The sequence below is a fragment of the Juglans regia genome, chromosome 6 (assembly GCF_001411555.2).
Source record: "Juglans regia cultivar Chandler chromosome 6, Walnut 2.0, whole genome shotgun sequence".
In the NCBI taxonomy this organism is placed as follows: domain Eukaryota; kingdom Viridiplantae; phylum Streptophyta; class Magnoliopsida; order Fagales; family Juglandaceae; genus Juglans; species Juglans regia.
This window is the reverse complement of record NC_049906.1, coordinates 37,664,874-37,692,662: the sequence shown is the minus strand read 5'-3', so window position 1 is coordinate 37,692,662 and position 27,789 is coordinate 37,664,874. Positions and strand designations below refer to the sequence as shown.

The window sequence follows — 27,789 nt, the reverse complement described above, 5'->3', positions numbered from 1 at the left end:
TACAGAGTTGCAAAGGATTTTATTATCTTGAAGAATGAAAAAATACACTTTAGGGCAAAAATACACTGCCATTTCAGAAAACTTCACAATCAAGTTTTAGAAAAAAGTATAAAAATTAACAACTTTACACATTGCTCCAAGTATCATATACTTTGACAAGAAATCGGAAGAAAGAAAAACAGCCAAATTGGTTGAACCTACAAACAAATGACAATACAAACAAAAGTTAAAAACAAAAATCTCTTTAGTCAACCATGTCTCCCACAAAAAGCTAGCCTGGTTATCTTGGTATTATTTGGGAAATTAGTGAACTAGTAGCTGAACAACTTCGTCGCTGTGATGTAGAACTGCTCCCCACATTTTCATCAGTTTTAATGGAGAAAGCTGGCTTTTGAGGTGTGGCAATAAGTACATTGTTATTTTTAAGCATTGAATAAACTTCCAACATTGTTGGTCTGTCCAAGGGACTTTCTTGGACACATAACAAAGCTACTTGCAAGCATCTCACGAGTTTGCATGGCGAAGATGAATCATCAAGTGATGGATCCATAAACTCCATGCCTTCACCTTCTCTCCACAACTCATATGCCTGAAATAATCCAATGTTCTCTATCTTTATATTTCAAAAGAAACTCTGAGTTGCAGAAAGCTAAATCATAAGAAAGTTTAATGAAGTTACATATGTATTCAAGAAGGTTCAAAGCCTCGTTCGTGCCATAATAACATGCATTCCTCTTGCCACTTATGATTTGCAGAAGTAGAACTCCAAAACTGTAGACATCATATTTCATGGAGGATGTTCCTTTTCTCACATATTCCGGAGGAACATAGCCACTGCATTGTATATGTTAACAGAGATGCTGAGAATTTAACAAAGAGAAATGCTTGCAAAAATAGACACAAGTTGAAGACTTACTATGTTCCAACAATCCTGTCTGTGTTTGCTTCATGCTCATCTTTTCCAAAAAGTTTAGCCATTCCAAAATCTGATATCTTCGGATTCATATCCTTGTCCAGTAAAATGTTGCTACCTTTGAGATCTCGGTGAATTATAGTAAAATTTGAGTATTCTTGGAGATATAGAAGCCCTTGAATAATCTCCTCAATGATGTGAACACGTTTTCTCCAATCTAAGATACGCCTTCCAATTGGATCTGCAGAAAATTTGAGTCCTCAGTAGCAAGTGGTTACTGACAATAATACTAGTCAAACACAGGAAAAAATAAGGAAAAGAAAATCATGGCTTTTAATGATCCCATGTGCTTAAGTTGGTTTGGTTACACAAAACCAAACTATCTCATCTCATATAATTATTATAACTTTCTCAAACTTCCACACAAAATATAATAAACAATTCAACTTTTTCAAATTTCAAAACAAAAATAATATTAAAAAATAATATTATAACAATATTTTATTTAGCTTTTAACAAAATATTTTATCTCATCTCATCTGAAATGCGTAACCAAACGAGGCAAATTTCTCGCCTCTTCTATTTTTTGGATTGAGTACGAGTGGTATCAAACTAGGATATCTTATGAAGGAAAATGATAGACATACAACCTTTTATACAATTATGTTTTAAATTAGGGGCATTTTTGTAAAGTAATTTATTAAAGTAATATCACTTTACATAAATACCCTAATTTTAAATACCCTCAGTTTGACTAAGAGTGGTATCAAACTAGGATATCTTACAATGATAGACATACAACCTTTTTTTTACAACCTTTTACTGAATTCACTGAGTATTCAACTCGTTTATGATTATGAAATAGGAAAGCTAAATGAGTCGTGGAAACATAAAAGAGAATTAAAAACAAAAGAAAGGAAGACATACCAAAGAGGTAGAAATTCAAGCTTTTGTTTGGCTTGTATTCATAGATTAGCATCTTTTCTTCATTCTCAATGCAGAACCCTATCACCTAACTAGATTTACACGTTGAAGTCTAGGAGTAAGAGTGACCTCATTAGTGAACTCTTCATGTCCTTGAGTAGAAGTTTTGGACAGTCTCTTCACAGCTATTTCCTGTCCTCGAGGTAACTTGCCCTGGAAAAATTGAACACATGGTTATCAATGTCTTATAAGCTATAGCAACAGCTAATATTTCATAGGCTTAGGAATGTTATTGCTTTTTCCTAAGCTCTAACGCACACCCGCCCAAAGGCTGTATTCACACTCTACAAATGCAGCAGAATTAGTACCACTCAACAGAATGTATATGGTAAATACGTGCGCATTTTGTTAATTCTTAAATAGTGCCAAGATGACATTGACAACCAAACTCACACCGACACAAGCTCAAAATCATATCCTGCATTTACTTTGTGGGACAGTCATTAGCCAATTTATTGATTTAGATTGATTATAACAAGTTTCCAATCATTCAAGACTCGGACATCCAAGTGCCTGAATTTTGCTTTTTATATGTAAAGCTGGCAGTTGAACTAGCTAACAGTATCTACATAGGCTACATTCATTCACCATTATAGCTTTACCTTAGAATCAGAGAATTCACCTTCAAAATTTTTGTGGTATTCTAGTTAATTACTTCTTGTAAAGGAATAAGCACCGAAGCCACTCATTACCGTGTAGACAGAGCCAAAACCACCTTCTCCAATCTTGTTTGCGATTGAGAAATTGTTTGTGGCCTCTGTGATGCTGGAAAGACTGAATACTTGCAGTTGAGGAACACTGCTATCGTGATTTTCAACAGCTGATGGATCGGTTACTGGCCCAGATAGACCTCTTCTGCTGCAAAGAGTTATGCCTGAAACCAAAGATGACAAAGAAAAAGGAAATAATTTGTAGATCTCTTGATGTCATGCTTACAAAAGGCAAATTATGTTCTTTCCATTGTTATTAGTGGCGAACTATTAAGGTTGGTGATGCATGTAACACCTCATACCAGAAGGGTTAGAGAGTTAGTTCCTGTTAACTAATCATCACACTCAAGTCAAGCGCAACAACCGCACTTTCAAGCCAACCAACTTACTCCCGACGTGTCAAACAACCCATCAGCCCACAAACGACATATCAAGTAATCAAACGGCCCAAAAACAACATATCAAGCAAGCAATCAATCAGCCCAAACAGCCACACACATCAAACCCAAGCACTGTCCACTCTTCGACCCAACCAAGAAGTCACAACTCTACAATTTCCAACACCCAAACAGAGAAAGCGTAATCTTCCACTAGGTACCAATGTACAAATCACGTAAATAACAATACAAAGATGATACTAATGCTCGATTATCTTACCCAAATTTCGTAAGGCACTGTCTACTCTTCGACCCAACCAAGAAGTCACAACTCTACAATTTCCAACACCCAAACAGAGGAAGCGTAATCTTCCACTAGGTACCAATGTACAAATCACGTAAATAACAATACAAAGATGATACTAATGGTCGATTATCTTACCCAAATTTCGTAAGGTTGATTCTCGTAACGGTGGCTAGAAGACGCTGTCTAGGACTGATTTCAATGCCCTGTGATACAAGGCAGTGACGTTAAAACCGAATTTAAACAGTGGGTAATACACGACGACAATTATCGAACGGGGTAGATCAACCGAGACATACCTCGCAGGTGAGAGGATGTCTCTGGTAACCCTTGGTCCGTCGCAGTTCAAACCAAAGAAAGAGTGTGTGTCTGCGTGAGTGAGGACCCGAGGGGTTAGAGAGAGGGCATTGTGTGACAGAGAGGAAATAAATCAAAGGGGGAAACGGACTACCAACAGAGACAGCAAAGAGACTTACCGGCGTGGAGTTGGGTGCACAGAGGAGTGGGCGAAACAGAAAGCCGTCGGCAACGAACCCACCGTGGCGTAACCACACTGACTTTGACAAGGAAATATTAAGTCTCAGAGCAGAGGAATAACCCGAGAGAGAGAGAGAGAGAGATAACGACGTTCAAAATCCAACGAAAACCGACAAAAATCGCAATGTAGAATGAAACCGCAGGGGAGGGAGAGAGATGAAGGAGCAACTGTTCGGAGAGAGAGAAAGTGAGCACCTGTGGGTTGAGTGAGGCACGGAGACAGAGAGACGGAGGGGCGTACGAAGGCAGCCGACGACGGCGACGATGCACGACGGGGAGAAGGGGATTGAGCTATCTGCGAGAGAAAATTCTTGAGTGGCACTGTGAGAGTGTAACTGAAAAGGAAACCGTTGGGTGGGTGTGGGGAAAAAAAGAAAACTTATCTAAACGGCGTCGTTCTGCTAGCAAGCTACCTCAACGCGGGCCTGGGCCTGGGCCTGGGCTTAGAGCCTAGGTATCACAATGCATACCTTTCGGCTCCAGTACTCTGTTAAGTAGAAAGGAAAACACTACTATACCCACTCTATTTGACATTTCTATTTGACCGCTTGTCTTTTTTTATTTTTTATTTTTTATTTTTGTTACTTAGTGATTAAGGAAGTGATTTTAAATATATTGATGTATTTTTTTTTATTTTTTTAAATGTATTTAAATATATTAAAAAAATATGAAAAAAAAAAACTATTTTATGCTGGGCTTACCGCCCAGCGGTCAAGATGGGGCGGCAGAGTAGCCGCACCCAAGTAGAAATTGTAAAATTATTAACAATTAAGCTGTCATTAAAAATAACTTTCCATGTCCATTTTCTTCCTTTTGTCAGTGCAATGCAAAAATTAATTAAAAAAATAATTTTTCATAAACAAAAATTTTTCAACATTTCATTGAGAAAATTAAGAAATGCATTTATACACTGGATTGGAATCGTAGGTGAGTATCTCATCTTACTATTATTCATAAATTTTAACTCACAAATCTCACTACTATTCACAAATGATCTCAATTCATCTCATCTCTGAATACAAACAAAAACATTTTTACACAATTTCTCAGACTTGTACCCCAACAAAAGCTTAGGCAATAAACCGGGTAAATTTCCAACTTACTATAGCACTAAAAGTGGTTGTTTGGACGTTGAGATGATTTTGTCTCATCTCATCACATCTCAACATCTCAACACCACTCAAACATACACTTTTTCAATTTCAAAATTTTAATTTTTTCATCTAATCATTACAACTTTCTCAAACTTTCAGATAAAATACAAAAAATAATTCAAAATTTTCAAATCCCAAAATAAAAATTATATTAAAAAATTATATTCTAATAAAATTTTAACTTTATAATATTTGTATTTAACTTTTTCTCTTTCATTTTCCAATACCCCGTAAAACATCATAACTCAAATTATTTTATTACTATTCATATATTTCCCATCTTATCTCATTTTGATTTCATCTTAGTCTTCCATCATTGTATTGTTGCTTGTTGAAAGGGCTGATTTGACCAGTGTGTAATTCATAAATTTTCAATATTTTTCATATAAGAATGTTGTCTTATTTTGGACCATGGATTGTCCAAGCTCATCCCATTTTTTTTTTAATGCTTCAAGGGAGAAATAAGCCCTATCTAAGTCTATAATTTTAAAAATTAGTCAATAATACAATTGAAGTTCCATTAGAATCATATAAAGAGTAAGAGCTTCTTATTTTCAAATAATATAAGGTCTCATATTCCGTCTACTCTTATCACTTATCATTTAATATGGGCTAGTTATCACAAATTGTCTCTAAACTTTTTGAGTTTTGAGTTTTTGTTAGATTATGCGTCTCTTTATACCATAGAAATCAATACTCATCATGCAAATGCTCTCCATTCTTCATAATCTATACTTTAGGGGTTTAGTTTGACATTTGCACTCCTCAAAACTACTGGTCTAACTCTTGCCTAGCAAAGAGACATTGACCAAAATTAGATTTATTCTGACAGCTAGTTAATCAATAGAAACTATGGATTAAGACAAAGAAAAGACGAAATATAAAGGGAAAACTTTGAAAAATATTGATTAGTTATAAAATTTAAAATTATTTTATGAAGCCTACAAGTCAGGCTTAAATAGTCATAAAATTTGAAATTATGTTGGCTTTTTCGAGAACGGGAAAATTTAAATTATTGCATGAAAATTAAATACGTAAATAAACAAGAGTCCTATAAAAAATTTGCTCAAAATCGAAATCATAATCACTTTCAAAACTTAAACCAAATATTTATTAGCAAGGCAAAAATGAACATATATAAATAGAAGATTTGGGAAAAAAAACAACTTATGTTACAAAACCTAGGGAAGATTTAGTTTTTCTTACCATAGGTTTGCATATTTACATTTTTAAGGTAGTTCAATGTAATTAACGTATAATTTGGACCATCATTATGGCTCGGCGCAGCATCCTTGCCGGAGCTGGCGTTTCTTCTCTTCGAAACTTCATTTTCTCGTTGGAGACTCTCCATCTCCAATGCCATTTTCTTCAACAGCTCCTCCATCTCGGCAAATCATCCTTCCATGTTCATTGAGGTGCCCTTTTGATCATGCATTGCTTGGAAATGTGTGATAGAGGTCAAGTTAAAGGCACGTTGATACGTTACAGGAAAATTGATCCCATAGACAACGTCACTATCAAAGACGTGTTTCGCACCATGTTGAATGATCCAATTAACCAGTATCAAGAAGTGTGGTGGCCCGGTGTGCCTAATGCACCTCTGATGCCAAAATCAGAATTGAGGGTAAGGAAGAGTTTTATGGAAATTCTGAAAGAAAGTTATCTTGCATTACCAGTATTGGCCCTTTATATAGGCGTGAATTTTGATGATGAAGAAGATCAAGTTACAGCATGATCTTCTCCTTCGATCTCGGGGGTCCTAATTGTTAGGACCAAAATTTAAATCTATAAAGGAAAGAATTTTCATACGCGGGTGAATATCTCGCTCCTCCCTTTGGTAGGAAAATCTTCAGTCACTCATGGCGGTTACTATATTAATCCATGACTAAGGAGTGTGATCCTCTGATGGCAGGTTTATAATATACTCCTTACTGTCAGGGCTAACGGCCTGACTCAATGGGCTTTATTAACCACTTTGGGCCCACCCATTGTGACCCATTTAGAGTTGTATCAATCTAGAAATATAAAAGATAGATTAGGGCAGGTTTGGGGCCAAAACCAAGACACAAAATTCTCATCTCATCTCATCTCATCATTACACTTTTTTCAAATTTCCATACAAAATATAATAAACAATTCAACTTTTTCAAATCCCAATACACATTTTTCAAATCCCAAAACAATAATAATATTAAAACTTAATATTTTAAACTTCAAAACAAAATACAAAATTCTCATCTCACCCTCCAAACCTACCCTAGTCTAATTAATATGAAGCATAAGGTTGATGGGTTAATAACTTGCTATTAGCACAAAGTTAACAAAATTAGGAGATGGAACCTGGAGGAGGTGCAATTGAATCTGTATTAGCTTTTGTCAATTCCCTACAATCAGCAATTTAATTAATCAAGATGTTGAGCTATTATATATATGTAATGGCATTCTTGAATTGACTGAGTTCACTTACCACATATGGGTCAGATTTCATCAAAGTCTAAGGCCATGTTTGAATTGAGTGAGGTTCTGAATTTGTCTCATCTCATCTTATTATTAAACTGATCGTCATATAGTCCGAATCAACTCTGCACAAGTGGTTAATTTCAAAGTTTCGCTAATAAAAACACATCTCTTTTATTTGGAAAAGTCGCAAAAGTATCTACACTTTTATTTTCTTAATCTCATATAAAAAAGACACCAGAATGAATACTCAAAGTGAACGACAATCGACAATCAAATTAAAGTAGCAAACTCAATACTGGAAAACACTCGTGCTTATCTATATCCGTACATTTTAATGCACTTATCCTACAGCCTTTCTAAAATTCTAAACGTTGGAATTTTCCAATTATGACGCTTAGATATCAAGCTTTTAATGCCGTAAACGTTCAAGACTTGCTCCAAATTCAAGACGAAGAAAACTGACGGAATCAAAACGTCTGGCTGCTTGGACATTTAAAAACAACGGTAAATAAAAGTAATTAAGGCTGCCAACGTTAATATAAAATACAGAAACCGCTTGGAGCTTGGAAGTGTCGGCTGAGTGCATAGTCTTGTTTAAATTTTGAAAGTATTTTATCTTATTATTATAATTTTTTTAAATTTTTACAAAAAAATAATAAATTATTTAATTTTTTTAAATCTTAATTCAATTTTTTTTAAATTTTAAAATAATAATAATATTAAAAATATTATTCTAATGAAACTTTAAATTCCTAAGTGTTAAGAAAAAAATACAAATAAAAAAAAATGTCCATATCAATAATGCATTAATGATTATACTTTAAGAACATGTTGAAAAGATGAGTCTTATGCTTATACTCATGATATGTACATGTTAAATAGATTATTGATATGTTGAATATTTTATTACTGTACATTGAGAGATATCTATTATGATTGTTTCTGTTTTCTTGTCTGTCCACTTTATATGTACATTGACTTGTGTGAATGAATGATGACAAGATAATGTCTGAAATAGACATAAATTAGAACCCAAAGCATTACCGTATTTGCCTTAATTGGAACTCCAATATTATTTTATGAGCGTATATGCCAAGTGGGGGAATGTAAAAGTTCTATTAAAACTGTATGTCCCACACACCTATACCCTAATGAGTTTAGAATAGTTCAAATATTATCAATTAATTAATGAGTCACAGTGGGACAATAATACCTCTATTCTAGTCATAATGGGACACGAATGTCTCTACATTTCATGATAGTCAGAAGTCTATAAAAAATACTGAGAGATTAAGGGTCCTTTTCAGTTACAATATTATTGTGTCTCTAGCTATCGAGAGACACTCGGAGGTAAAGTTACTAGGATGATCATTCTCTCATAGTTAGGTTAAATTCTTTATCAATCTGAGATGAAAGGATATATGTTTTCTAACTATTATTATTTATTATCATGGATCATAGAGTTCGATTCCTTATATTTAATGTTTCACGTTAAAATATTTAATATACAACACACAATGAAGCTAAAATCTGATAAATAAAATTTGGACACCAAACAGAGAAAAGAACGTAGATGTCATTGACTAGAACTTTTCTAATAAAAAAAAAGAAACCAAAATATCATTGGAAATCTGTAGTTTGGATACTGAGAATTCAAGTATTCTTAGAATATCTTATTATTATTTATTATTTTACTATTACGTTTCACAATATAATTTTTATTACTATTTAATATTTTAACATTACTTTTTCAATACTTTTTTATTACTATTCATAAAATATTTTAGAATATCTCACTACCCAAACTTAGTTATTTTACGACAAATAAGATGGCAGTATGGCTGCACTAAATTACTCCAGGTGTAGTTGATCTGCAATCGAAAGCAGGCCAAACAATGTTCATTTGTCAAGGATCCACGAACTTGAAGCTGCATGTCAAAGAGTTCATAAAATGTCAACACTCTAGTTTTTAATATTCTATGTACTGATGGAAAAAATGGCTGTGCATATAAGATTGTATCCATATAAAAGAAGATACCTTGCCCTGTTATTGTCCAATCATTATCGTAGCCAAGTGCCCAAAAGAAGTACCCACGAAGTCCAAGTGCCTGAGCAAACAAAACCTTTGCCGTCGTCGATAGGGCATCATCGTACCCGACCCAAGATGTCCCTGTATAAGAATACGCAGAAACAGTGTCCACGTCATGTGCCACGGTGGCTTTGGTCCTCCTATTAAACTCCACCACCTGTGCGTAAGTCAGCACACCCTCATCTCCCGGACCGACGCCAACGGCAGTTGATCCAACCTCATGCAAATTTGGATCCTTGAGCTTCCATGTCTTACCGTAGAGTGGCAAACCCATAACCAGCTTGAATCCGGGCACTCCCGCCTTGAGCCACGACTTTATCCCATAGACTGAACTTAGATTAGTTTTTGGGTCAAATAATGCAGCATGGGCCCCTGTGGCGGAAGTGTCCCATGATCCATGATAATCGTAACACATCACATTGACCCAGTCCAAGTTAATCCTGACTGCGGCCGCTGGATAAGAGCGGCGGCTGCCGTACATTAAGAATTCCGCCGAATAGTAGACGGCGGCAGTGAGCAATAGGGGAGACGTTTTTATCATCCTAGCCTCCTTGCGGATTGCTTGGCGCCACTCTTTAAGTAAGAGGGCAAAATCATTCATTGCTTTTGGGCTTTCAGGGAATTCCCAATCGAGGTCAAACCCATCAAACCCATATTTACGTGCAACTCCTATAGTTGCATCTATGAAAACTTGCCGAGACGAGGCGTTGCTGGCCATGGGAGCAAAAGGGTCTGGCTCAATACCTCCTCCACCGATGGAGTAAAGAACCTTCACATGGCGATTCTTTTGATGAAGGGTGGTGGTGAAGTTTGAGAGGATCATGGCCGTCGAATCTGAGATGTCAAACCCAAAAGTAACGTTGTTGGGCACAAGGAAAGCATACAATACATGGGTGAGCAATGAGGTGTTTATGGCTGAAGGTGGCAAATCATCCATAACGCCTGAAGGATAATAACCAGCTACTACCGGCGGTAGCCGCCAGGCAGCCATGGCAGTACTTCTAGCAGTGGTGAAAATGAACAAGGTGTAAACAATAGGAAGGATGCGCAGAAAGCTATGGCTTGCCATAATTTTGAAATGTCTCTGCAGTGCTGGTTTCGTAATTATGAAGAGTGGGGGAGATTTTATATTGAAATTAAAAATCCCCCTGTTAGAACTTTGATGGTTTTTATATGTTTGTCCATGTCCCTATCCAGAAAGATAGAGATGTATTCAATAGGTATAGATTCTAGTAGGCAAGAAAAAGCGGGTATATGGTATATAGTGTTTTGGTTGGTTTATGGCCTTTTTTATACATGGGTTTGGATTTTCCTTTTTCTTTTTTTGAATATCTGTTACCCCCAGGTATTTGTCGTTGGCTTGGTGTCTAGGTTCTTTTGAGGCATGGGTTTTGGTCTTTTGAATATTTGTAAATCTCGTGTTTTTGATTGTAATCACGGTTTTCTTCCGCTATAAGTGAGGCCTATAAAAAAAATGTAAAAGTAAAAGATAAGTCTCAAAATTATTTTAGGTAAAACCACTTGTCTTTGAGTTTGACCAGTGCAGCACAACCAAGATGGTTTGAATAGCACTTGAGGTTAGAAAATATGATAATTTTTCTTGAAACCCACCCATTGTAACCCATACAGAGTTGCATCTATCTAGAAATTTGATGGGTTCATATCATGCTATTAGCACAAAATTAACAAAACTAGGAGATGGAGCCTGGAGGTGTAACTGAATTTGTATTAGCTTCTGTCAATTCTCTACAGTCAGCAATTTAATTAATAAATATGTTGAGTTATTATTTCTATTTGGTTATTGTCCAAGGCATAATTCCTTGTTGGTTTTGAAATTTATCCCATGAAACATGAAGGGGCAAAAATCAAGAGAGATAAACAACGGAACTGGCTTTTGGATTTCTAAATTGCAAAGAGGTCCGATTCTGACTAATATAATCATAACACTAATGAACTTATGTAGAAGCGTGCAACTTCTTGTGAGTGGATTCTTCTGCTTGTCCTGCTTTAACATCCAAAGTGGAGGCTTCCACTAATGCAAAACCATAGCAAAGTTGAATATTGTAAGTAGGATATGGTATATAATATTGACTGAGTTAACTTATTGGAAGATGGGTCAGATTTCAATCTGCTCCATGATGATTGATAGAAAGAATATCAATTTGCATACCCTCACACACACACACACTTCAGAGAGCATATCCTCTCTCTTCCTTTCATTACCTGATCTTCTGCCTTTTCAGTACTTTGGGGTATTTCAGCAGCATTCATACAGAAAGATGGAGCCTGCTATGTCAAATCCTTCGTTAGAATTTTATGTGAATCCTAAAGGAATACTTTTCTAAAACAGGACAAGTCCTCTGTTTTTTTAAACCTAATGACTATTTTTGAAAGGGGAAAAAAAGATTCACCATTTTCATTTTCATTCTTTAACCCCCATCTCTTGCAAATTCCAGCTCGGTCATCCAGTGATGATCATTAATACAGCTACTTGCAATTTGCAAACATCTCATGATTAATTTGCAAGATGAAGAGGAATCATCCAGTGATGATCATTAATGAACTCTATGCCTTCATCTTCTTTCCAAAGCTCATATACCTGAAATAATTAAATGTTTGCTCATCTTTATATTTCGAAGAAAGCAAAGATGGCTCAAGGTTTCACAGATAATCTAAAAGGCTCAAGGTTTCATTCTTGCCGTAATAACAATATCCATTCCTCTTGCCACTTATGATTTGCAGAAGTAGAACTCCAAAGGTATAGACGTCATACTTGGAGTAGTTGTGAAAACGATGACAGAAAAGTATAGATAAATACAAAATCAACAGACAATCAATCATACGACATAAAATTTATGTGGTTCGACAGTATGTCTACATCTACAGAGCTGTAGAAGATTATATTATTTTGAGGAATGACAAAATACACTTTTGGGCGAAAATTCACTGCCGAGACGACTATAATGTTCATTCATTACATATTTATAGGATGCCATACAAGCCATAAATCCTAATTTCACAATTTCTGTATTATTTGCTAGAGCGAAATGTCTAGCCAACTCTTCGTCTAATGTTCGCTTGAGCTAACTATTGAGCGAATGTCGAGCAAACTTTTTATCTGAGCTTCGCTCGAATGACCTGTCTCGCGAACTCTTTGCCTGGCGATTTTCGAGTCACAAGCTTCATTGAAAATTCACCAAAAAAATCGTAACAAATTCTTATCGAGTCATGTCATCAAATTGGATAGCCACAAGATTAAATCAGGCTTCACAAACCCAACATGAGTACATACCTTTTCTAACATATTCCGGAGGAACATAGCCACTGCATTGCATATGTAAACAGAGATGCTAAGAATAATGGGCGAATACCATGATACGCCAATGCTTGCCTTTTGCACAAGCATGAATAATCTATAGCATTTATATATAATTTTTGAAGCATTGGATTTGCTCTCGTTGAGCATGACATCTAAGTCTGCCTTAAATGACCATAAATTTGATTAATTAAATTTAAAATAATTTGAAAGGTCATATAAATAAATTCTTGACAATTTAAAATTTAAGAATTCCAAAACAATTTATATTCTTCCCTTTGTAATAGAAGAATGCCATTTCAGAAAACTTCACAATCAAGTTTTAGAAAAAAGTACAAAAATTAACAACTTTACACATTGCTCTAAGTATCATATACTTCGACAAGAATCGGAAGAAAGAAAAACAGCCAAATTGGTTGAACCTACAAACAACTGACAATACAAACAAAAGTTAAAAACAAAAATCTCTTTAGTCAACCATGTCTCCCACAAAAAGCTAGCCTGGTTATCTTGGTATTATTTGGGAAATTAGTGAACTAGTAGCTGAACAACTTCGTCGCTGTGATGTAGAACTGCTCCCCAAATTTTCATCAGTTTTAATGGAGAAAGCTGGCTTTTGAGGTGTGGCAATAAGAACATTGTCATTTTTAAGCATTGAATAAACTTCCAACATTGTTGGTCTGTCCAAGGGACTTTCTTGGACACATAACAAAGCTACTTGCAAGCATCTCACGAGTTTGCATGGTGAAGATGGATCATCAAGTGATGGATCCATAAACTCCATGCCTTCACCTTCTCTCCACAACTCATATGCCTGAAATAATCCAATGTTCTCTATCTTTATATTTCAAAAGAAACTCTTTGAGTTGCAGAAAGCTAAATCATAAGGAAAAAAATAAGGAAAAGAAAATCATGGCTTTTAATGATCTCATGTGCTTAAATTTCTCGCCTCTTCCTTTTTCTGGATTGAGTGCGAGTTGTATCAAACTAGGATATCTTACGAAGGAAAATGATAGACATACAACCTTTTATACAACTATGTTTTAAATTAGGGGCATTTTTGTAAAGTAATATCACTTTACATAAATACCCCCGGTTTGACTGAGAGTGGTATCAAACTAGGATATCTTACCGAAGGCAAATGATAGACATACAACCTTTTATACAACTATGTTTTAAATTAGGGGCATTTTTGTAAAGTAATATCACTTTACATAAATACTCCAATTTGACTGAGAGTGGTATCAAACTAGGATATCTTACCGAAGGCAAATGATAGACATACAACCTTTTACTGAATTTACTGAGTATTCAACTCGTTTATGATCATGAAATAGGAAAGCTAAATGAGTGATGGAAACATAGAAGAGTATTAAAAACAAAAGAAAGGAAGACATACCAAAGAGGTAGAAATTCAAGCTTTTGTTTGGCATGTATTCATAGATTAGCATCTTTTCTTCATTCTCAATGCAGAACCACATCACTCTAACTAGATTTACATGTTGAAGTCTAGCGGTAAGAGTGACCACATTAGTGTACTCTTCATGTCCTTGAGTAGAAGTTTTGACAGTCGTTTCACAGCTATTTCCTGTCCTCTAGGTAACATTCCCTAGAAAAATTGAACACATGGTTATCAATGCCTTCTAAGCTATATCAACAGCTAATATTTCATAGGCTTAGGAATGTTAATGCTTTTTTCCCAAGCTCTAACGCACACCTGCCCAAAGGCTGTATTCACACCCTACAAATGCAGCAGAATTAGTACCACTCAAAATAATAAAAAGCCCTGTTCTCGGAAGTCTGGAGAATTAGCTCCTACCACTTAAGAATATTTCCAATAATCAATAATAAATAAACAGAAACTCCACAAAATACTCAACTTATTTGTTCGATCCAAAAATCTGTATCCCTCCACATAAATACTAAACAAAAAACTCAATAAAATAAAATAACATCTCCACAAAAACTCAAATTGCACATAACTTGCCGTACCAAAATAACCGCTAGAGATAAAACTACTAAATATGATCCTCTAAAATACTTGTACCCTTAGCACTCATTCATCTATGATCATCAGACTTTTCCAATACTTCCTACTCTTGATCTCTAGCTGAACTATAAAAATATATGATAAATGTTATGGAGATAAGGGGTGAGTTATCAACAACTCAGTAAATAGAGAACATATGCTAGTATATAAACATGAACATTTTCACAGAGTTTAGAATGCAGAAACAAAACATTTCAGTTTTAATATGCAAATCTCAAAAATACATATTATTAGAAAATTAGAGTGGCACTTTAAACATTTCATATTTAGAACCCAACTTTTCACATTCAAAGACTCATTTGGCATAGTATGACTGAACATCTTTATCTTATCATATCATATAAGAACATATGCCATGTTTAATTCCCGTGGTAGGGTTGTGCATTCTGCATAAAGCCAAACAGAACATAAATCACCATGTTATCAAAGCGATTGCACTCAGAGCAGAGACCATTATTATATTCTGTGGTAGGGTCAGATGTCACTATTATATTTCGTGACAGGGCTAAAGGTCACTATTGTATCCCGTGACGGGGCCAGAGGTCGCTATTGTATCTCATGACAGGGCTAGATGTCACTATTATATCCCGTGACAGAGCTAGAGGTCATTATTATATCTCGTGGCAGGGTCACATATCAGAGTAAAATAGAATCAGAATCACCATATTAGAATTAGAATCAGAATCAGAGTTAGAACAAAATTAGAAAGTCATGCCAAAAGTTTTTCAGATGCCACATCATATCAAAACAGAGTACTAAAATTCAGATCATTTCTCATTTTCCAAAACAGATTTAGATTATCTTCACGTCACATGCAAATTTATCAAATTTTCATATTTGCTCATTTTTCTCAATTCAATAACATAATGCCAAAGATAAGCTCATATCTACGCCAATCATGCCAAAAAAATACCTTATTCTTATACAAAATTTCATGAGTAATGCAGAATAAATAATTGAGGTCGTTTCAAATTTCTTTTCATAACAAAACATGCATATTTTTCAAAATTAACCTCTATTCATTTTATTTTATGCAAAGTCTAGCATAAGAACCTCGTTTACCTGGACTTTTTAGCTTAACGAAATTTCTCCACAACAATACTGAACAAAAATCAATCTTCACCTATAAAATAGTCACGTACTCCCATAAATTTCCAATCAAACACGTATATCTATGCTTAAACCTGAAATACTACATAACCTAATTTTCCTTAAAAGAAACAATCTACAATTCTTACAACCCTAAAATATAATTACTTCCCAAATTACCTTAATATCAATTAATTAATCCTTTCGACTTATATATTAATTCTAAAATATTTCTGTAAAAATACAATTTTTGTACTAATATAAAGCAAGACTAGACCCAGTTTTAAAGAATATAATTACAAATTTTCTGAAAATCGTTGAGGCTCATGGTACAATTCATGTCCAGAAAAATAAAAATTATGCTTTGGCTTATAACTCAAGGGTAAAAAGGTAATATCATAAACAAAATAAGTCTTCTCCCATAGATCAAGCTTTACGTAAAATGCCAAAAGAGACTTTAGTTTGTGATTGTTCACTAGCGAAAGAGAGACCCACAACGAAGACTCACTGAGGGGAGTTGCAACAGAGCTGGGCAGATTCTGTGGACGATGGCTGTCCCGACGGAGGTGCACTGAGGGAGAGAAAGAGATGGGAGAGAGAGAGAGAGAGAGAGAGAGAGAGAGAGAGAGAGAGAGGGCCATGATGTGAGGGAGAGATATGTTACCGAGAGGGAGGGTGGTGGCTTGAGGTAGCGAAAGTGCAGCAAGGTGGTGCAGGCTGTAGCAAGACCTGGTTGTGGCCGTTTCCGCCAAGAACGATGGCTGAACGAGTGCTTGGGAAAGAGGGTCTAGCTATGGAAGTACTTTGTTCTTGGTAAACAGAGCATTTCGGCTTCTTTCGGTGGTTTATCTGTGGGTCATGTTGCTTCCGTGGAGGCTTGCAGTGGTTGGTTTTGCTTCGGGGTGGCGAGGCTACTGAACGAAATGAAAGTTGTGGGCTGTGGGGAGGCTGAGAGAGTGCAATTTGGTGGTCTGGTGGCTTAGGGAGATGGAGGTTGGGTGGTTTTTGTTTGGCTGAGAGCACATGGGCATGAGTTTTTGTGATAGTGAGGTCGTGCAACTAGGTTGCAGGTGAGGTCTAACGTTGTGGGTGTGGAGGTGAAGAGAAAATGACGGTGACTGGATGGAGGTTGTGGAGGGTGGCGGCTTGTGGTGGACAATGGTTTGACCGTTTGAGGATGGAGCTGCTTCTGTGCGTGGGTGGAGGCTGTCGTGGGAGGTTTGCGGCAGGGATAGGCTTGGTAAACTATCACTTGCAGGTACGTATGTATACATTTATAGGCGATGGAAAACTCTAGAGAAATGAGGGAGACGTGCGTGTGCATGGAGGGGATAAATACATTAGAGACGTATAATATTATGACTAACGGAAAGAGACATGTAAAGGTGGGGACATTTTTTAAAAAAACAAACTGTGATTGGGTCTCCCGTTTAATAAAAAAGGGCGTGGGCCATACAGTGATCGGGTAGAGTCCATTTCAAAAATTTAACTACAATGACAAGTCCATTAGAAAAAAAATTTGATAACCGTTAAAAACCAATTTGGGCCCATAAAATAGTATTCAAAAAATCTCAACTGGTGTTAAGCCCGGGTGTTACACATAATGTATATGGTAAATACATGCCCATTTTGTTAATTCTCAAATAGTGCCAAGATGGCATTGACAACCAAACTCACACAGACACGAGCTCACAATCATATCCTGCATTTACTTTGTGGGACAGTCATTGGCCGATTTATTGGTTTAGATAGATTTTAACAAGTTTCCAATCATTCAAGACTCGGATATCCAAGTGCCTGAGTTTTCCTTTTTATATGTAAAGCTGGCAATTGAACTAGCTAACAGTATCTACATAGGCTACATTCATTCACCATTTTAGCTTTTACCTTAGAATCAGAGAATTCACCTACAAAATTTTTGTGGTATTCTAGTTAATTACTTATTGTAAAGGAATAAGCACTTAAGCCACTCATTACCTTGTACACATAGCCAACACCACCTTCTCCAACCAAAGATGACAAAGAAAAAGGAAATAATTTATAGATCTCTTATCTTAGTAAATATGCATTTCAATAAATTTTCATGAATTTAGAATCTTCTAATGTATTGAACATAAATCTTTAATAAAGAATTTCTCATGGGTGGCCGAAACCCTTCCTTGTGATGATGGATAATATTTTCATAAGTTTAGTCCCACACTAAAAACGTTTGAGTGTCAGCCATTCATGTATAAACAAACATGGTAAAAACCGAACCCTAACATGACATTCTTACTGCCTTTTTCATATCATACAAATCTTCCTTAAACCATTTCAATTATGCTGTAAAAATAATCATAATAAAGAAGTTCATAACACATGGAAGAAAATCAAGTTCCAAACAATCATACAAAAACCGAATCAACCAACAAGTTCACAAACCATATACATGAAATATCCAAGTACAAGTTAGATGTATACTTACAAAAATTCAAAATATATTTTTATAATAATCAAGCTGAAAATCATATACAATACTAGTTAGGATCCTTGCTCAAGGAAAACCCTAACCATGTGTTCATGTGTAGTGCTTCTTACACCCTTTTCTTCCCAAGAAAAATCCTACGTTTTTGGACCCTCCCTCTTGAATCCAAAACTTGCCTTCCAATAGAAACCCTAGCTACCACTCACTAGTGCCGTGACCCTCTTTCCTCAAAACACCATGATTTTAGATCTTAAAGACAAGTAGGGTTACATTATCTTTCTTGAAGAAAAAATCCTAATCTAACCGTGTGAGTGTAGGCATGTTTCATGTGGAGTAACCTTTCAAAATACAAGCTAAATCCATCTAGCTCAAGTGTGTGTGTGTGTAGTAAGGGAAATGTTGCTTCATACCTTCTAGTCTCTCCTCTTGAAAATATCTTCTAGCTTTCCTTAACTTCCAAGTGATGTTTGAATGAGAAGAATGTATGGTGGAGACTGTTTGGATGGTGATAAAAATGATGGAAACTTGGGATTAATGATGACAAGATAATGTCTGAAATAAATATTAATTGGAACCCAAGACATTACAGTATTCGCCTTAATTGTCTCAATTAAATATCATGTTAAATTAAGTTATTAGTGTTGTGGTACATAGAAGGAAATTTGTTGGTTATATAACAGAAGACCGCCATGACTCGCATTGGTAGCTGATTTTACATTAATATTACAGAATTCATGTAATGTATTTTTAACTAGGAAAATTTCCTGGAAATAAACATGCCCAATATGGTTAATTTCCTGTAATAAACTTATGAACGGAAAATATTATTTTATGAGCGTATGGGCCAAGTGGGAGAATGTAAAAGTTTTATTAAAACTATATGTCTCACACACCCATATCCTAAAGGGTTTAGACCAGTTCAAATATTATCAATTAATTAATGAGTCACAGTGCGACAAGAAAACCTCTATTCTAGTCATAGTGGGGCATAAATGTCTTTATATTTCATAATGGCCTTAAATCTATAAATAACATTGAGTGATTAAAGGTCATTCTCATTTGCAACATTATTGTGTCTCTATCCATTGGAAGGCACTCGGAGGTAAAGTTGTTAGGGTGATCATTCTCTCATGCTCAGGTTAAATTCTTTATTAATATGAGATGGAGAAAAGTACGCTTTCTAACTATTATTATTTATTATCGTAGATCATAGAGTTCAATTCCTTATATTTAATGTTTCATGTTAAAATTTTTAACATACAACACACAATGAAGCTGAAATCTGATAAATAAAATTTGGACACCAAAAAGAGGAAAGAAGGTAGATGTCATTGACTAGAACTTTTCTAATACAAAAAAGAAACTAAAATATCAATGGAAATGTTAGTTTGGGTATTGAGAATTCAGGTATTCTCAGAATATCTTACTATTATTTAATATTTTATTATTATTTTTTACATATTTTTTATTATTTATTATTATTTAATATTTTATCATTATTTTTTTAATATTTTTTTTATTATTCACAAAATACATGAAAATATCTCGCTATCCAAACTTTTACGACGAATAAGATGGCAGTATGGCTGCAGTAAATTTTAGTACTCCAGGTGTAGTTGATCTGCAATCGAAAGCAGGCCAAACAATCTTCATTTGTCAAGGATCCACGAACTTGAGGCTGCATGTCAAAGAGTTCATAAAATGTCAAAACTTTTAATATTCGATGTACTGATGGAAAAAATGGCACTGCATGTAAGATTGTATTCATGTAAAAGAAGATACCTTGCCCGGTTATTGTCCAATCATTATCGTAGCCAACTGCCCAAAAGAAGTACCCGCGAAGTCCAAGTGCCTGAGCAAACAAAACCTTTGCTGTCGTCGACAGGGCATCATCATACCCGACCCAAGATGTCCCTGTATAAGAATAGGCAGAAACAGTGCCCACGTCATGTGCCACGGTGGCTTTAGTCCTCCTATTAAACTCCACCACCTGTAAGTAAGTCATCACACCCTCATCTCCCGGACCGACGCCAACGGCAGGTGACCAAACCTCATGCAACTTCGGATCCTTGAGCTTCCATGTCTTACCATAGAGTGGCAAACCCATAACCAGCTTGTTTCCGGGCACTCCCGCCTTGAGCCACGACTTTATCCCATAGACTGAGCTTAGATTAAGCTCACTCTTTGGGTCAAATAATGCAGCATGGGCCCCTGTGACGGAAGTGTCCCATGATCCATGATACTCGTAACACATCACATTGACCCAGTCCAAGTTATTCCTGACTGCGGCCGCTGGATAAGAGCGGCGGTCGCCGTATATTAAGAATTCCGCCGAATAGTAGACGGCGGCAGTGAGCAATAGGGGAGACCTATTTGTCATATTAGCCTCCTTGCCGACTGCTTGGCGCCACTCTTTAAGTAAGAGGGCAAAATCATTCATTGCTTTTGGGCTTTCAGGGAATTCCCAATCGAGGTCAAACCCATCAAACCCATATTTACGTGCAACTCCTATAGTTGCATCTATGAAAACTTGCCGAGACGAGGCTTTGGTGGCCATGAGAGCAAAAGGGTCTGGATCAATACCTCCTCCACCGATGGAGTAAAGAACCTTCACATGGCGATTCTTTTGATGAAGGGTGGTGGTGAAGTTTGAGAGGATCATGGCCGTCGAATCTGAGATGTCAAACCCAAAAGTAACGTTGTTGGGCACAAGGAAAGCATACAATACATGGGTGAGCAATGAGGTGTTTATGGCTGAAGGTGGCAAATCATCCATAACCCATGAAGGATAATAACCAGCTTTGACCACCGGCGGCAGCCGCGAGGCAGCCATGGCAGTACTTCTAGCAGTGATGAAAATGAAGAAGGTGTAAACAATAGGAAGGATGCGCAGACAGCTATGGCTTGCCATAATTTTGAAATGTCTCTGCAGTGCTGGTTTCGTCATTATGAAGAGTGGGGGAGATTTTATATTGAAATTAAAAATCCACCTGTTAGAACTTTGATGGTTTTATATGTTTATCAATGTCCCTATCCAGAAAGATAGAGATGTATTCAATGAAAGGAAAGGTATAGATTCTAGAAGGCAAGTAAAAGTAAAAGATAAGGTCTCAAAATTATTTTAGGTAAAACCATTTGTCTTGATTATTGTAAGCTTCCACTAATGCAAAGCCATCTCAAAGTTGAATATTGTAAGCAGGATATGGTATATAATATACATCTTGAAATGACTGAGTTCACTTATTGGCAGATGGGTCAGATTTCATAAAAGTCTAAATGTGATTGGCAGTAAAATTGTATATATAGTCAAGATTTTCAACTTGCTCCATGATGATTGATTTTCCAGAACAATACCAATAATTCAAAATGGTGGAAAATATAATTTCCTGTGTCTATTTTGAAACAAAAGGTATATATCCCATTTTGTAAGATGGATAGAAAGAATATCAATTTGCATACCCTCACACACACACACACACACACACATCTGAGAGCATATCCTCTCTCTTCCTTTCATTACCTTGGGGTATTTCAGCAGCATTCATACAGAAAGGTCGAGCCTGCTATGTCAAATCCTTCGTTAGAATTTTATGTGAATCCTAAAGGAATACTTTTCTAAAACAGGACAAGTCCTCTGTTTTTTTAAATCTAATGACTATTTTTGAAAGAGGAAAAAAAGATGCCCCATTTTCATTTGTTTCAAACAAAGTCAAAAACCGATTTCTTTAACCCCATCTCCTGCAAATTCCAGCTCGGTCATCGTGGTACTATTTCAGAAATTGGTAGTAACAGTTTCAGTGTCATTAATTTTGAGCATGGAATAAACTTCCAACATTTGTTGGTCTGTCTACTGGGTTTTCTTGGACGCACAATACAGATACTTGCAAACATATGATGATTAATTTGCAAGATGAAGAGGAATCATCCAGTGATGGATCATTAATGAACTCCATGCCTTCGTCTTCTTTCCAAAGCTCAAATGCATGAAATAATTAAATGTTCATCATTTTATTTCGAATAAAGCAAAGATGGCTCAAGGTTACACAGATAATCTAAAAGGCTCAAGGTTTCATTCGTGCCATAATAACAATATCCATTCCTCTTGCCACTTATGATTTGCAGAAGTAGAACTCCAAGGCTATAGACGTCATACTTCATGGAGTTGTTGTGAAAACAATGACAGAAAAGTAAAGATAAATACGAAATAAACAAACAATCAATCACACAATACAAAATTTACGTAGTTCAGTTCGGCAACTTATCTATGTCCACAGAGCGGCAGAGGATTTTATTATATTAAGGAATGACAAAATACATTTTGGGGCGAAAATACACTGTTCAGATGGCTATATTGTTCATTCATTACATATTTATAGGGTTGTATGGCGGAAAGCCGGAAAATCTAATTTCACAATTTCTGTGTTGTTAATGCCTAAAAATAGCGCAACAGTCCAAAAGGGGAGAAAGATTCATGACAATGAACAGTAAATAAATGCAGAAAATAAATAGACGGAGACATACAGATTTAAGTGATTGAGCACTGGGCCTATGTCCACGGGGGTTCGGGGAGGGGGAGAGTCCACTATAATATGCATTTTTACAATCTCTCATGGTCTCTCATCCTCACTGTACAATGGAGATTTGAGTTCTGTCATCTAGATTTCATCATCTCGCTGGAGTCTCTGTGGTGAGGTTAAAGAAGATGAAGTCTCCAAGAAGCCTGGCCAAAAGTCCTCCCAAGTCGTCTGGTTCCCTCGTCTTTTATCTTCTATCCCTTGCTTTACATCCCTTCACTCGTTCTTTACGTCACTTCCCCTTTACTCTGTCACTTCCCCCATCTTCTTCCTGACACTCTGCACTCCTTCAATCTTTTGTACTTTCCCTTTTTCTTCTCATTCCTCCCTCCTGATGAGTCCCTCCCATTGGGTTGGGCTTAGGAAATATCATGGGCCTGTTATATTTTATCCCTTACATATGTTATTCGCTTGAGCGAGCCTCGAGCCAATCCATGCTTAATTATCGAGCAACCATTTCGGAGATTGTTGTATCATTGATGGAACAATTTTCTGGCTTCAATTGAGATTTGTTTTCCTTCTCTTTGTTTCCTTTTATAGAAAAGGCAGGAAATTTAGGGAACTTAAGAGCAGAGCTTTCGCTCTTGAGGATTGGAGCAACCTCTAACATGGTTGGCCTATCAATTGCATTTTCCGGGACGCATAAAAGAGCAATTTGCAGGCATCTCAACGATTTACATGAAGAAACTAGTGTATCATCCGGAGATGGGTCCAAATTGGTGGAACCCACAAACAATTGACAACACAAACAAAAGTTAGAAACAAATATCTCTTTAGTCAACCATGTCTCCCACCAAAAGCTAGCCCGGTTATCTTGGTATTATTTGGGAAATTAGTGAACTTGTAGCTGCAGAACATCTTTGCTGTGATGTAGAACTGCTCCCCATACTCTCATCAGTTTTAATGGAGAAAGCTGGCTTTCGAGGTGTGGCAATAGGTCCATTGTCATTTTTAAGCGTTGAATAAACTTCCAACATTGTTGGTCTGTCCACTGGATTTTCTTCGACACATAACAAAGCTAATTGCAAGCATCTCACGAGTTTGCATGCCGAAGATGAATCATCAAGTGATGGATCCATAAACCTCATGCCTTCACCTTCTCTCCACAACTCAAATGCCTGAAATAATCCAATGTTTTCTATCTTTATATTTCAAAAGAAAGTCTTTGCGTTGCAGAAAGCTAAATCATAAGAAAGTTTAATGAAGTTACATACGTATTCAAGAAGGTTCGATGTCTCGTTCACGCCATAATAACAGGCATTCCTCTTGCCACTTATGATTTGCAGAAGTAGAACTCCAAAGCTATAGACATCATATTTCATGGAGTATATACCTTTTCTCACATATTCCGGAGGAACATAGCCACTGTATTGCATATGTTAACAGAGATGCTGAGAATTTAACAAAGACAAATGCGTGCAAAAATACACACAAGTTGAAGACTTACTATGTTCCAACAATCCTGTCTGTGTTTGCTTCATGCTCATCTTTTCCAAAAAGTTTAGCCATTCCAAAATCTGATATCTTCGGATTCATATTCTTGTCCAGTAAAATGTTGCTACCTTTGAGATCTCGGTGAATTATAGTAAAATTTGAGTATTCTTGGAGATATAGAAGCCCTTGAATAATCCCCTCAATGATGTGAATACGTTTTCTCCAATCTAAGATATGCCTTCCAATTGGATCTGCAGAAAGTTTGAGCCCTCAGTAGTAAGTTGTTACCCACAATAAAACTAGGCAAACACAGGGAAAAAATGTACCAAAGGAAAAGAAAATCATGGCTTTTAATGACCCCATGTACTTAAATTTTTCGCCTCTGCCTTTTTCCGGATTGACTAAGAGTGATATCAAACTAGGATATCTTACTCAATTCACCGAGAATTCAACTCATTTGTGATCATGAAATAGGAAAGCTAAATGAGTCGTGGAAACATAAAAGAGAGAATTAAAAACAAAAGAAGGAAGACATACCAAAGAGGTAGAAATTCAAGCTTTTGTTTGGCATGTATTCATAGATTAGCATCTTTTCTTCATTCTCGATGCAGAACCCTATCACTCTAACTAGATTTACATGTTGAAGTCTTGCGGTAAGAGTAACCTCATTAGTGAACTCTTCATGTCCTTGAGTAGAAGTTTTTGACAGTCTCTTCACAGCTATTTCCTGTCCTCTAGGTAACATTCCCTAGAAAAATTGAACGCATGGTTATCAATGCCTTCAAAGCTATAGCTACAGCTAATATTTCATAGGCTTAGGAATGTTATTGCTTTTTCCTAAGCTCTAACGCACACCTACCCAAAGGCTGTATTCACACGCTACAAATGCAGCAGAATTAGTACCACTCAACAGAATGTATATGGTAAATACATGCGCATTTTGTTAATTCTTAAGTAGTGCCAAGATGGCATTGACAACCAGACTCACACAGCCACAAGCTCACAATCATATCCTGCATTTACTTTGTGGGACAGTCATTGGCCGATTTATTGGTTTAGATTGATAAATAACAAGTTTCCAATCATTCAAGACTCGGATATCCAAGTGCCTGAATTTTCATTTTTATATGTAAAGTTGGCAATTGAACTAGCTAACAGTATCTACGTAGGCTACATTCATTCACCATTTTAGCTTTACCTTAGAATCAGAGAGTTCACCTTCAAATATTTCGTGGTATTCCTAGTTAATTATTTCTTGTAAAGGAATAAGCACCAAGGCCATTCATTACCTTATAGACAGAGCCAAAACCACCCTCTCCAATCTTGTTTGCGATTGAGAAATTGTTTGTGGCCTCTATGATGCTGGAGAGGCTGAATACTTGCAGATGAGGAACACTGCCATCATGATTTTCAGCAGCCGATGGATTGGTTACTGGCTCAGATAGACCTCTTCTGCCGAAAAGAAATATGCCTGAAACCAAAGATGACAAAGAAAAAAGAAATCATTTGTAGATCTCTTGACGTCATGCTTTCAAAAGGCAAAATATGTTCTTTCCATTGTTATTAGTTGAGAACTATTAAAGTTGATGATGCATACCTTTTGGCTCCAGTACTCTGCTTTGTAGGCAGTACACCATGAAGGCTAAAAGGATAATGATCAAAGCTATTGGAAGTAGAATTATTAACAATGACTTTCGCTTGTTTCCATGTCCATTTTCTTCCTCTTGAGCTGTCAATGCAGTCCCAAATTTAATAAAAAAATATTTTGCATAAACAAAACTTTTACGACATTTTATTGAGAAAATTAACAAATGCATTTGTACTACTTTTACAGTATAGCAGCCACCCAGCAGAATTAGTACCACTCAACAACCTGTTGGGATTATTAAACCCCTCTCAATGTTAGAAACGTGAGTTAAATGAAAATTCAAGTAAAAAAACACAAAGCATAAGGCTCTATTATGCTTGAATGAATCAACCAAGTCGTGAAGAGTATCTTATTTTGTTGTAATGTTTAAGGGAATTTTACCTACCATTTTCTTCCATTTCTTGATAAACAGATTGACAAAACAGCAGAAGGCCAAAACAAAACCACATAATTTTTAAGGTACCTGCTCGAGAAAGCACCCAATTGTCGTCGTTGCTGACCAGAAACACATTGTAGCCAAGTAGCTTCTTCTCCTTTGCATAAGCAATCTTAGCTCTGATAGCCTCCACGTCATCGAAATTAATCCAAGTGGATCCAATAATGCAGTAATTCACAACATAAGTAGAATTGAACATAGGTGTAGAACCATAGCTTTGAATGTACCCTTTGATGTACTTGTAACTCATGCTTCCATCTTCTGTTTCTGCCTTCCCTGATGATGGTGCACCAATTGCATTTTCTTTTGGATTCACAAGTGCCCAAGCGTACCCGTGGTAAGGCAAACCCAAAAGCAGTTTGTTTGCTGGAAATCCTTTAGCCAACCAGTCCCTTATACCATAATCAGTGTTAACATAGCTTGATGGATCATATAAAGCAGCATGAGCATGTGTAAATTTCTCCTTCGAAGGCAGATGATAGTCATATGCTATAACATGTGCCCAGTCCATGTTTCTTCGTATTGAATCAATCGGGTATGTCCCAAATTCAAAAGTTGGCAAGTAGCGAAGGGCCATCATCAATATCAATTGTGCTTGTCCAGTGTTTCTGGCTTCAGAATTCACTTCAGCTCGCCATTCATCCAACAGAACTCCCATGTTGGTCATGTCTGAGGCGATATTAGGCCAAAGCCAGAATAAATCTATGCCTTGAAACCCATATTTTCTTGCTGTTCTGATTGAAGATTCAATGAAAGACTTTCTGTGGGAAGATTGGTTGAGCATTGAAGACAATACTGAATTGTTCACTTCGTTACCCAAGATAGATTGAGCCGTGGCAGCTTGTCCATTCCAGATAGACAGAAATGTGACCACAGATGGGTTCTTGCGTTTGACAATATTGGTGAAGTTGGAGAAGTATTGTTCATTTGCTGAGGGGATGGAAAGCTGGTAGTTGGAGGAATTGACGTTGGCAAAGGCACATATAAGGTGTGTAAACAAGGCAGAATTTATGTCAGGAATGGGGGTTTCACTGCCAGCATACCAGTAACCGGCTTTAATCCAAGTTTGAGCATTAGAACAGGATAAATGTAAAGAAACAAATACTGACAAGAGAAGGATTATGCTTATGGATGCCATGGAAGGAAAGCAAGTTGTATCTGCTACCAGAGTTTGATAAGATCTGCTTCATGAGAAAACCATACGATTTCTGAAATGAAACGTACAAATTGAATTAGGAACTGCATCTTGG

At 36.4% G+C, this 27,789-nt stretch overlaps 3 protein-coding genes and 1 pseudogene across 3 annotated transcripts; all 4 read right to left on the bottom strand.

Annotated features, from left to right (window-relative positions):
• Positions 1-73: 73 nt before the first annotated feature.
• Positions 74-6,363, bottom strand: LOC109019488 (annotated as a pseudogene).
• A 2,913-nt stretch (positions 6,364-9,276) lies between these two features.
• Positions 9,277-10,643, bottom strand: LOC109019493 (class V chitinase CHIT5b-like). The gene is made up of 2 exons (XM_019001778.2): positions 9,478-10,643; positions 9,277-9,367 (listed from the first exon to the last, which is right to left on the bottom strand). The coding sequence occupies exons 1-2, from the start codon at positions 10,595-10,597 to the stop codon at positions 9,339-9,341; spliced, it is 1,149 nt and encodes a 382-aa protein (XP_018857323.1). The 5' UTR covers positions 10,598-10,643; the 3' UTR covers positions 9,277-9,338.
• Positions 10,644-19,997: 9,354 nt separating this feature from the next.
• Positions 19,998-21,410, bottom strand: LOC109019492 (class V chitinase CHIT5b-like). Its single transcript, XM_019001777.2, has 2 exons — positions 20,230-21,410; positions 19,998-20,125 (listed from the first exon to the last, which is right to left on the bottom strand). The coding sequence occupies exons 1-2, from the start codon at positions 21,392-21,394 to the stop codon at positions 20,097-20,099; spliced, it is 1,194 nt and encodes a 397-aa protein (XP_018857322.1). The 5' UTR covers positions 21,395-21,410; the 3' UTR covers positions 19,998-20,096.
• Positions 21,411-22,952: 1,542 nt separating this feature from the next.
• Positions 22,953-27,789, bottom strand: LOC109019491 (cysteine-rich receptor-like protein kinase 19). The gene is made up of 7 exons (XM_019001776.2): positions 26,567-27,789; positions 26,053-26,184; positions 25,745-25,926; positions 24,993-25,203; positions 24,469-24,706; positions 24,236-24,386; positions 22,953-24,139 (listed from the first exon to the last, which is right to left on the bottom strand). Exons 1-7 carry the CDS (start codon positions 27,675-27,677, stop codon positions 23,831-23,833), a joined length of 2,334 nt encoding a protein of 777 aa, XP_018857321.1. The 5' UTR covers positions 27,678-27,789; the 3' UTR covers positions 22,953-23,830.

Coding starts and splice junctions, on each gene's coding strand:
- LOC109019493 (XM_019001778.2), bottom strand. CDS start 10,597: ATGGCAAGCCATAGCTTTCTGCGCATCCTTCCTATTGTTTACACCTTG. Junction 9,368..9,477: donor TTGGACAATAACAGGGCAAG/GTATCTTCTTTT, acceptor TTTGACATGCAG/CTTCAAGTTCGTGGATCCTT.
- LOC109019492 (XM_019001777.2), bottom strand. CDS start 21,394: ATGACGAAACCAGCACTGCAGAGACATTTCAAAATTATGGCAAGCCAT. Junction 20,126..20,229: donor TTGGACAATAACCGGGCAAG/GTATCTTCTTTT, acceptor TTTGACATGCAG/CCTCAAGTTCGTGGATCCTT.
- LOC109019491 (XM_019001776.2), bottom strand. CDS start 27,677: ATGGCATCCATAAGCATAATCCTTCTCTTGTCAGTATTTGTTTCTTTA. Junction 25,927..26,052: donor CAGAGTACTGGAGCCAAAAG/GTATGCATCATC, acceptor CTTTGGTTTCAG/GCATATTTCTTTTCGGCAGA. Junction 25,204..25,744: donor GTTTTGGCTCTGTCTATAAG/GTAATGAATGGC, acceptor CAATTTTTCTAG/GGAATGTTACCTAGAGGACA.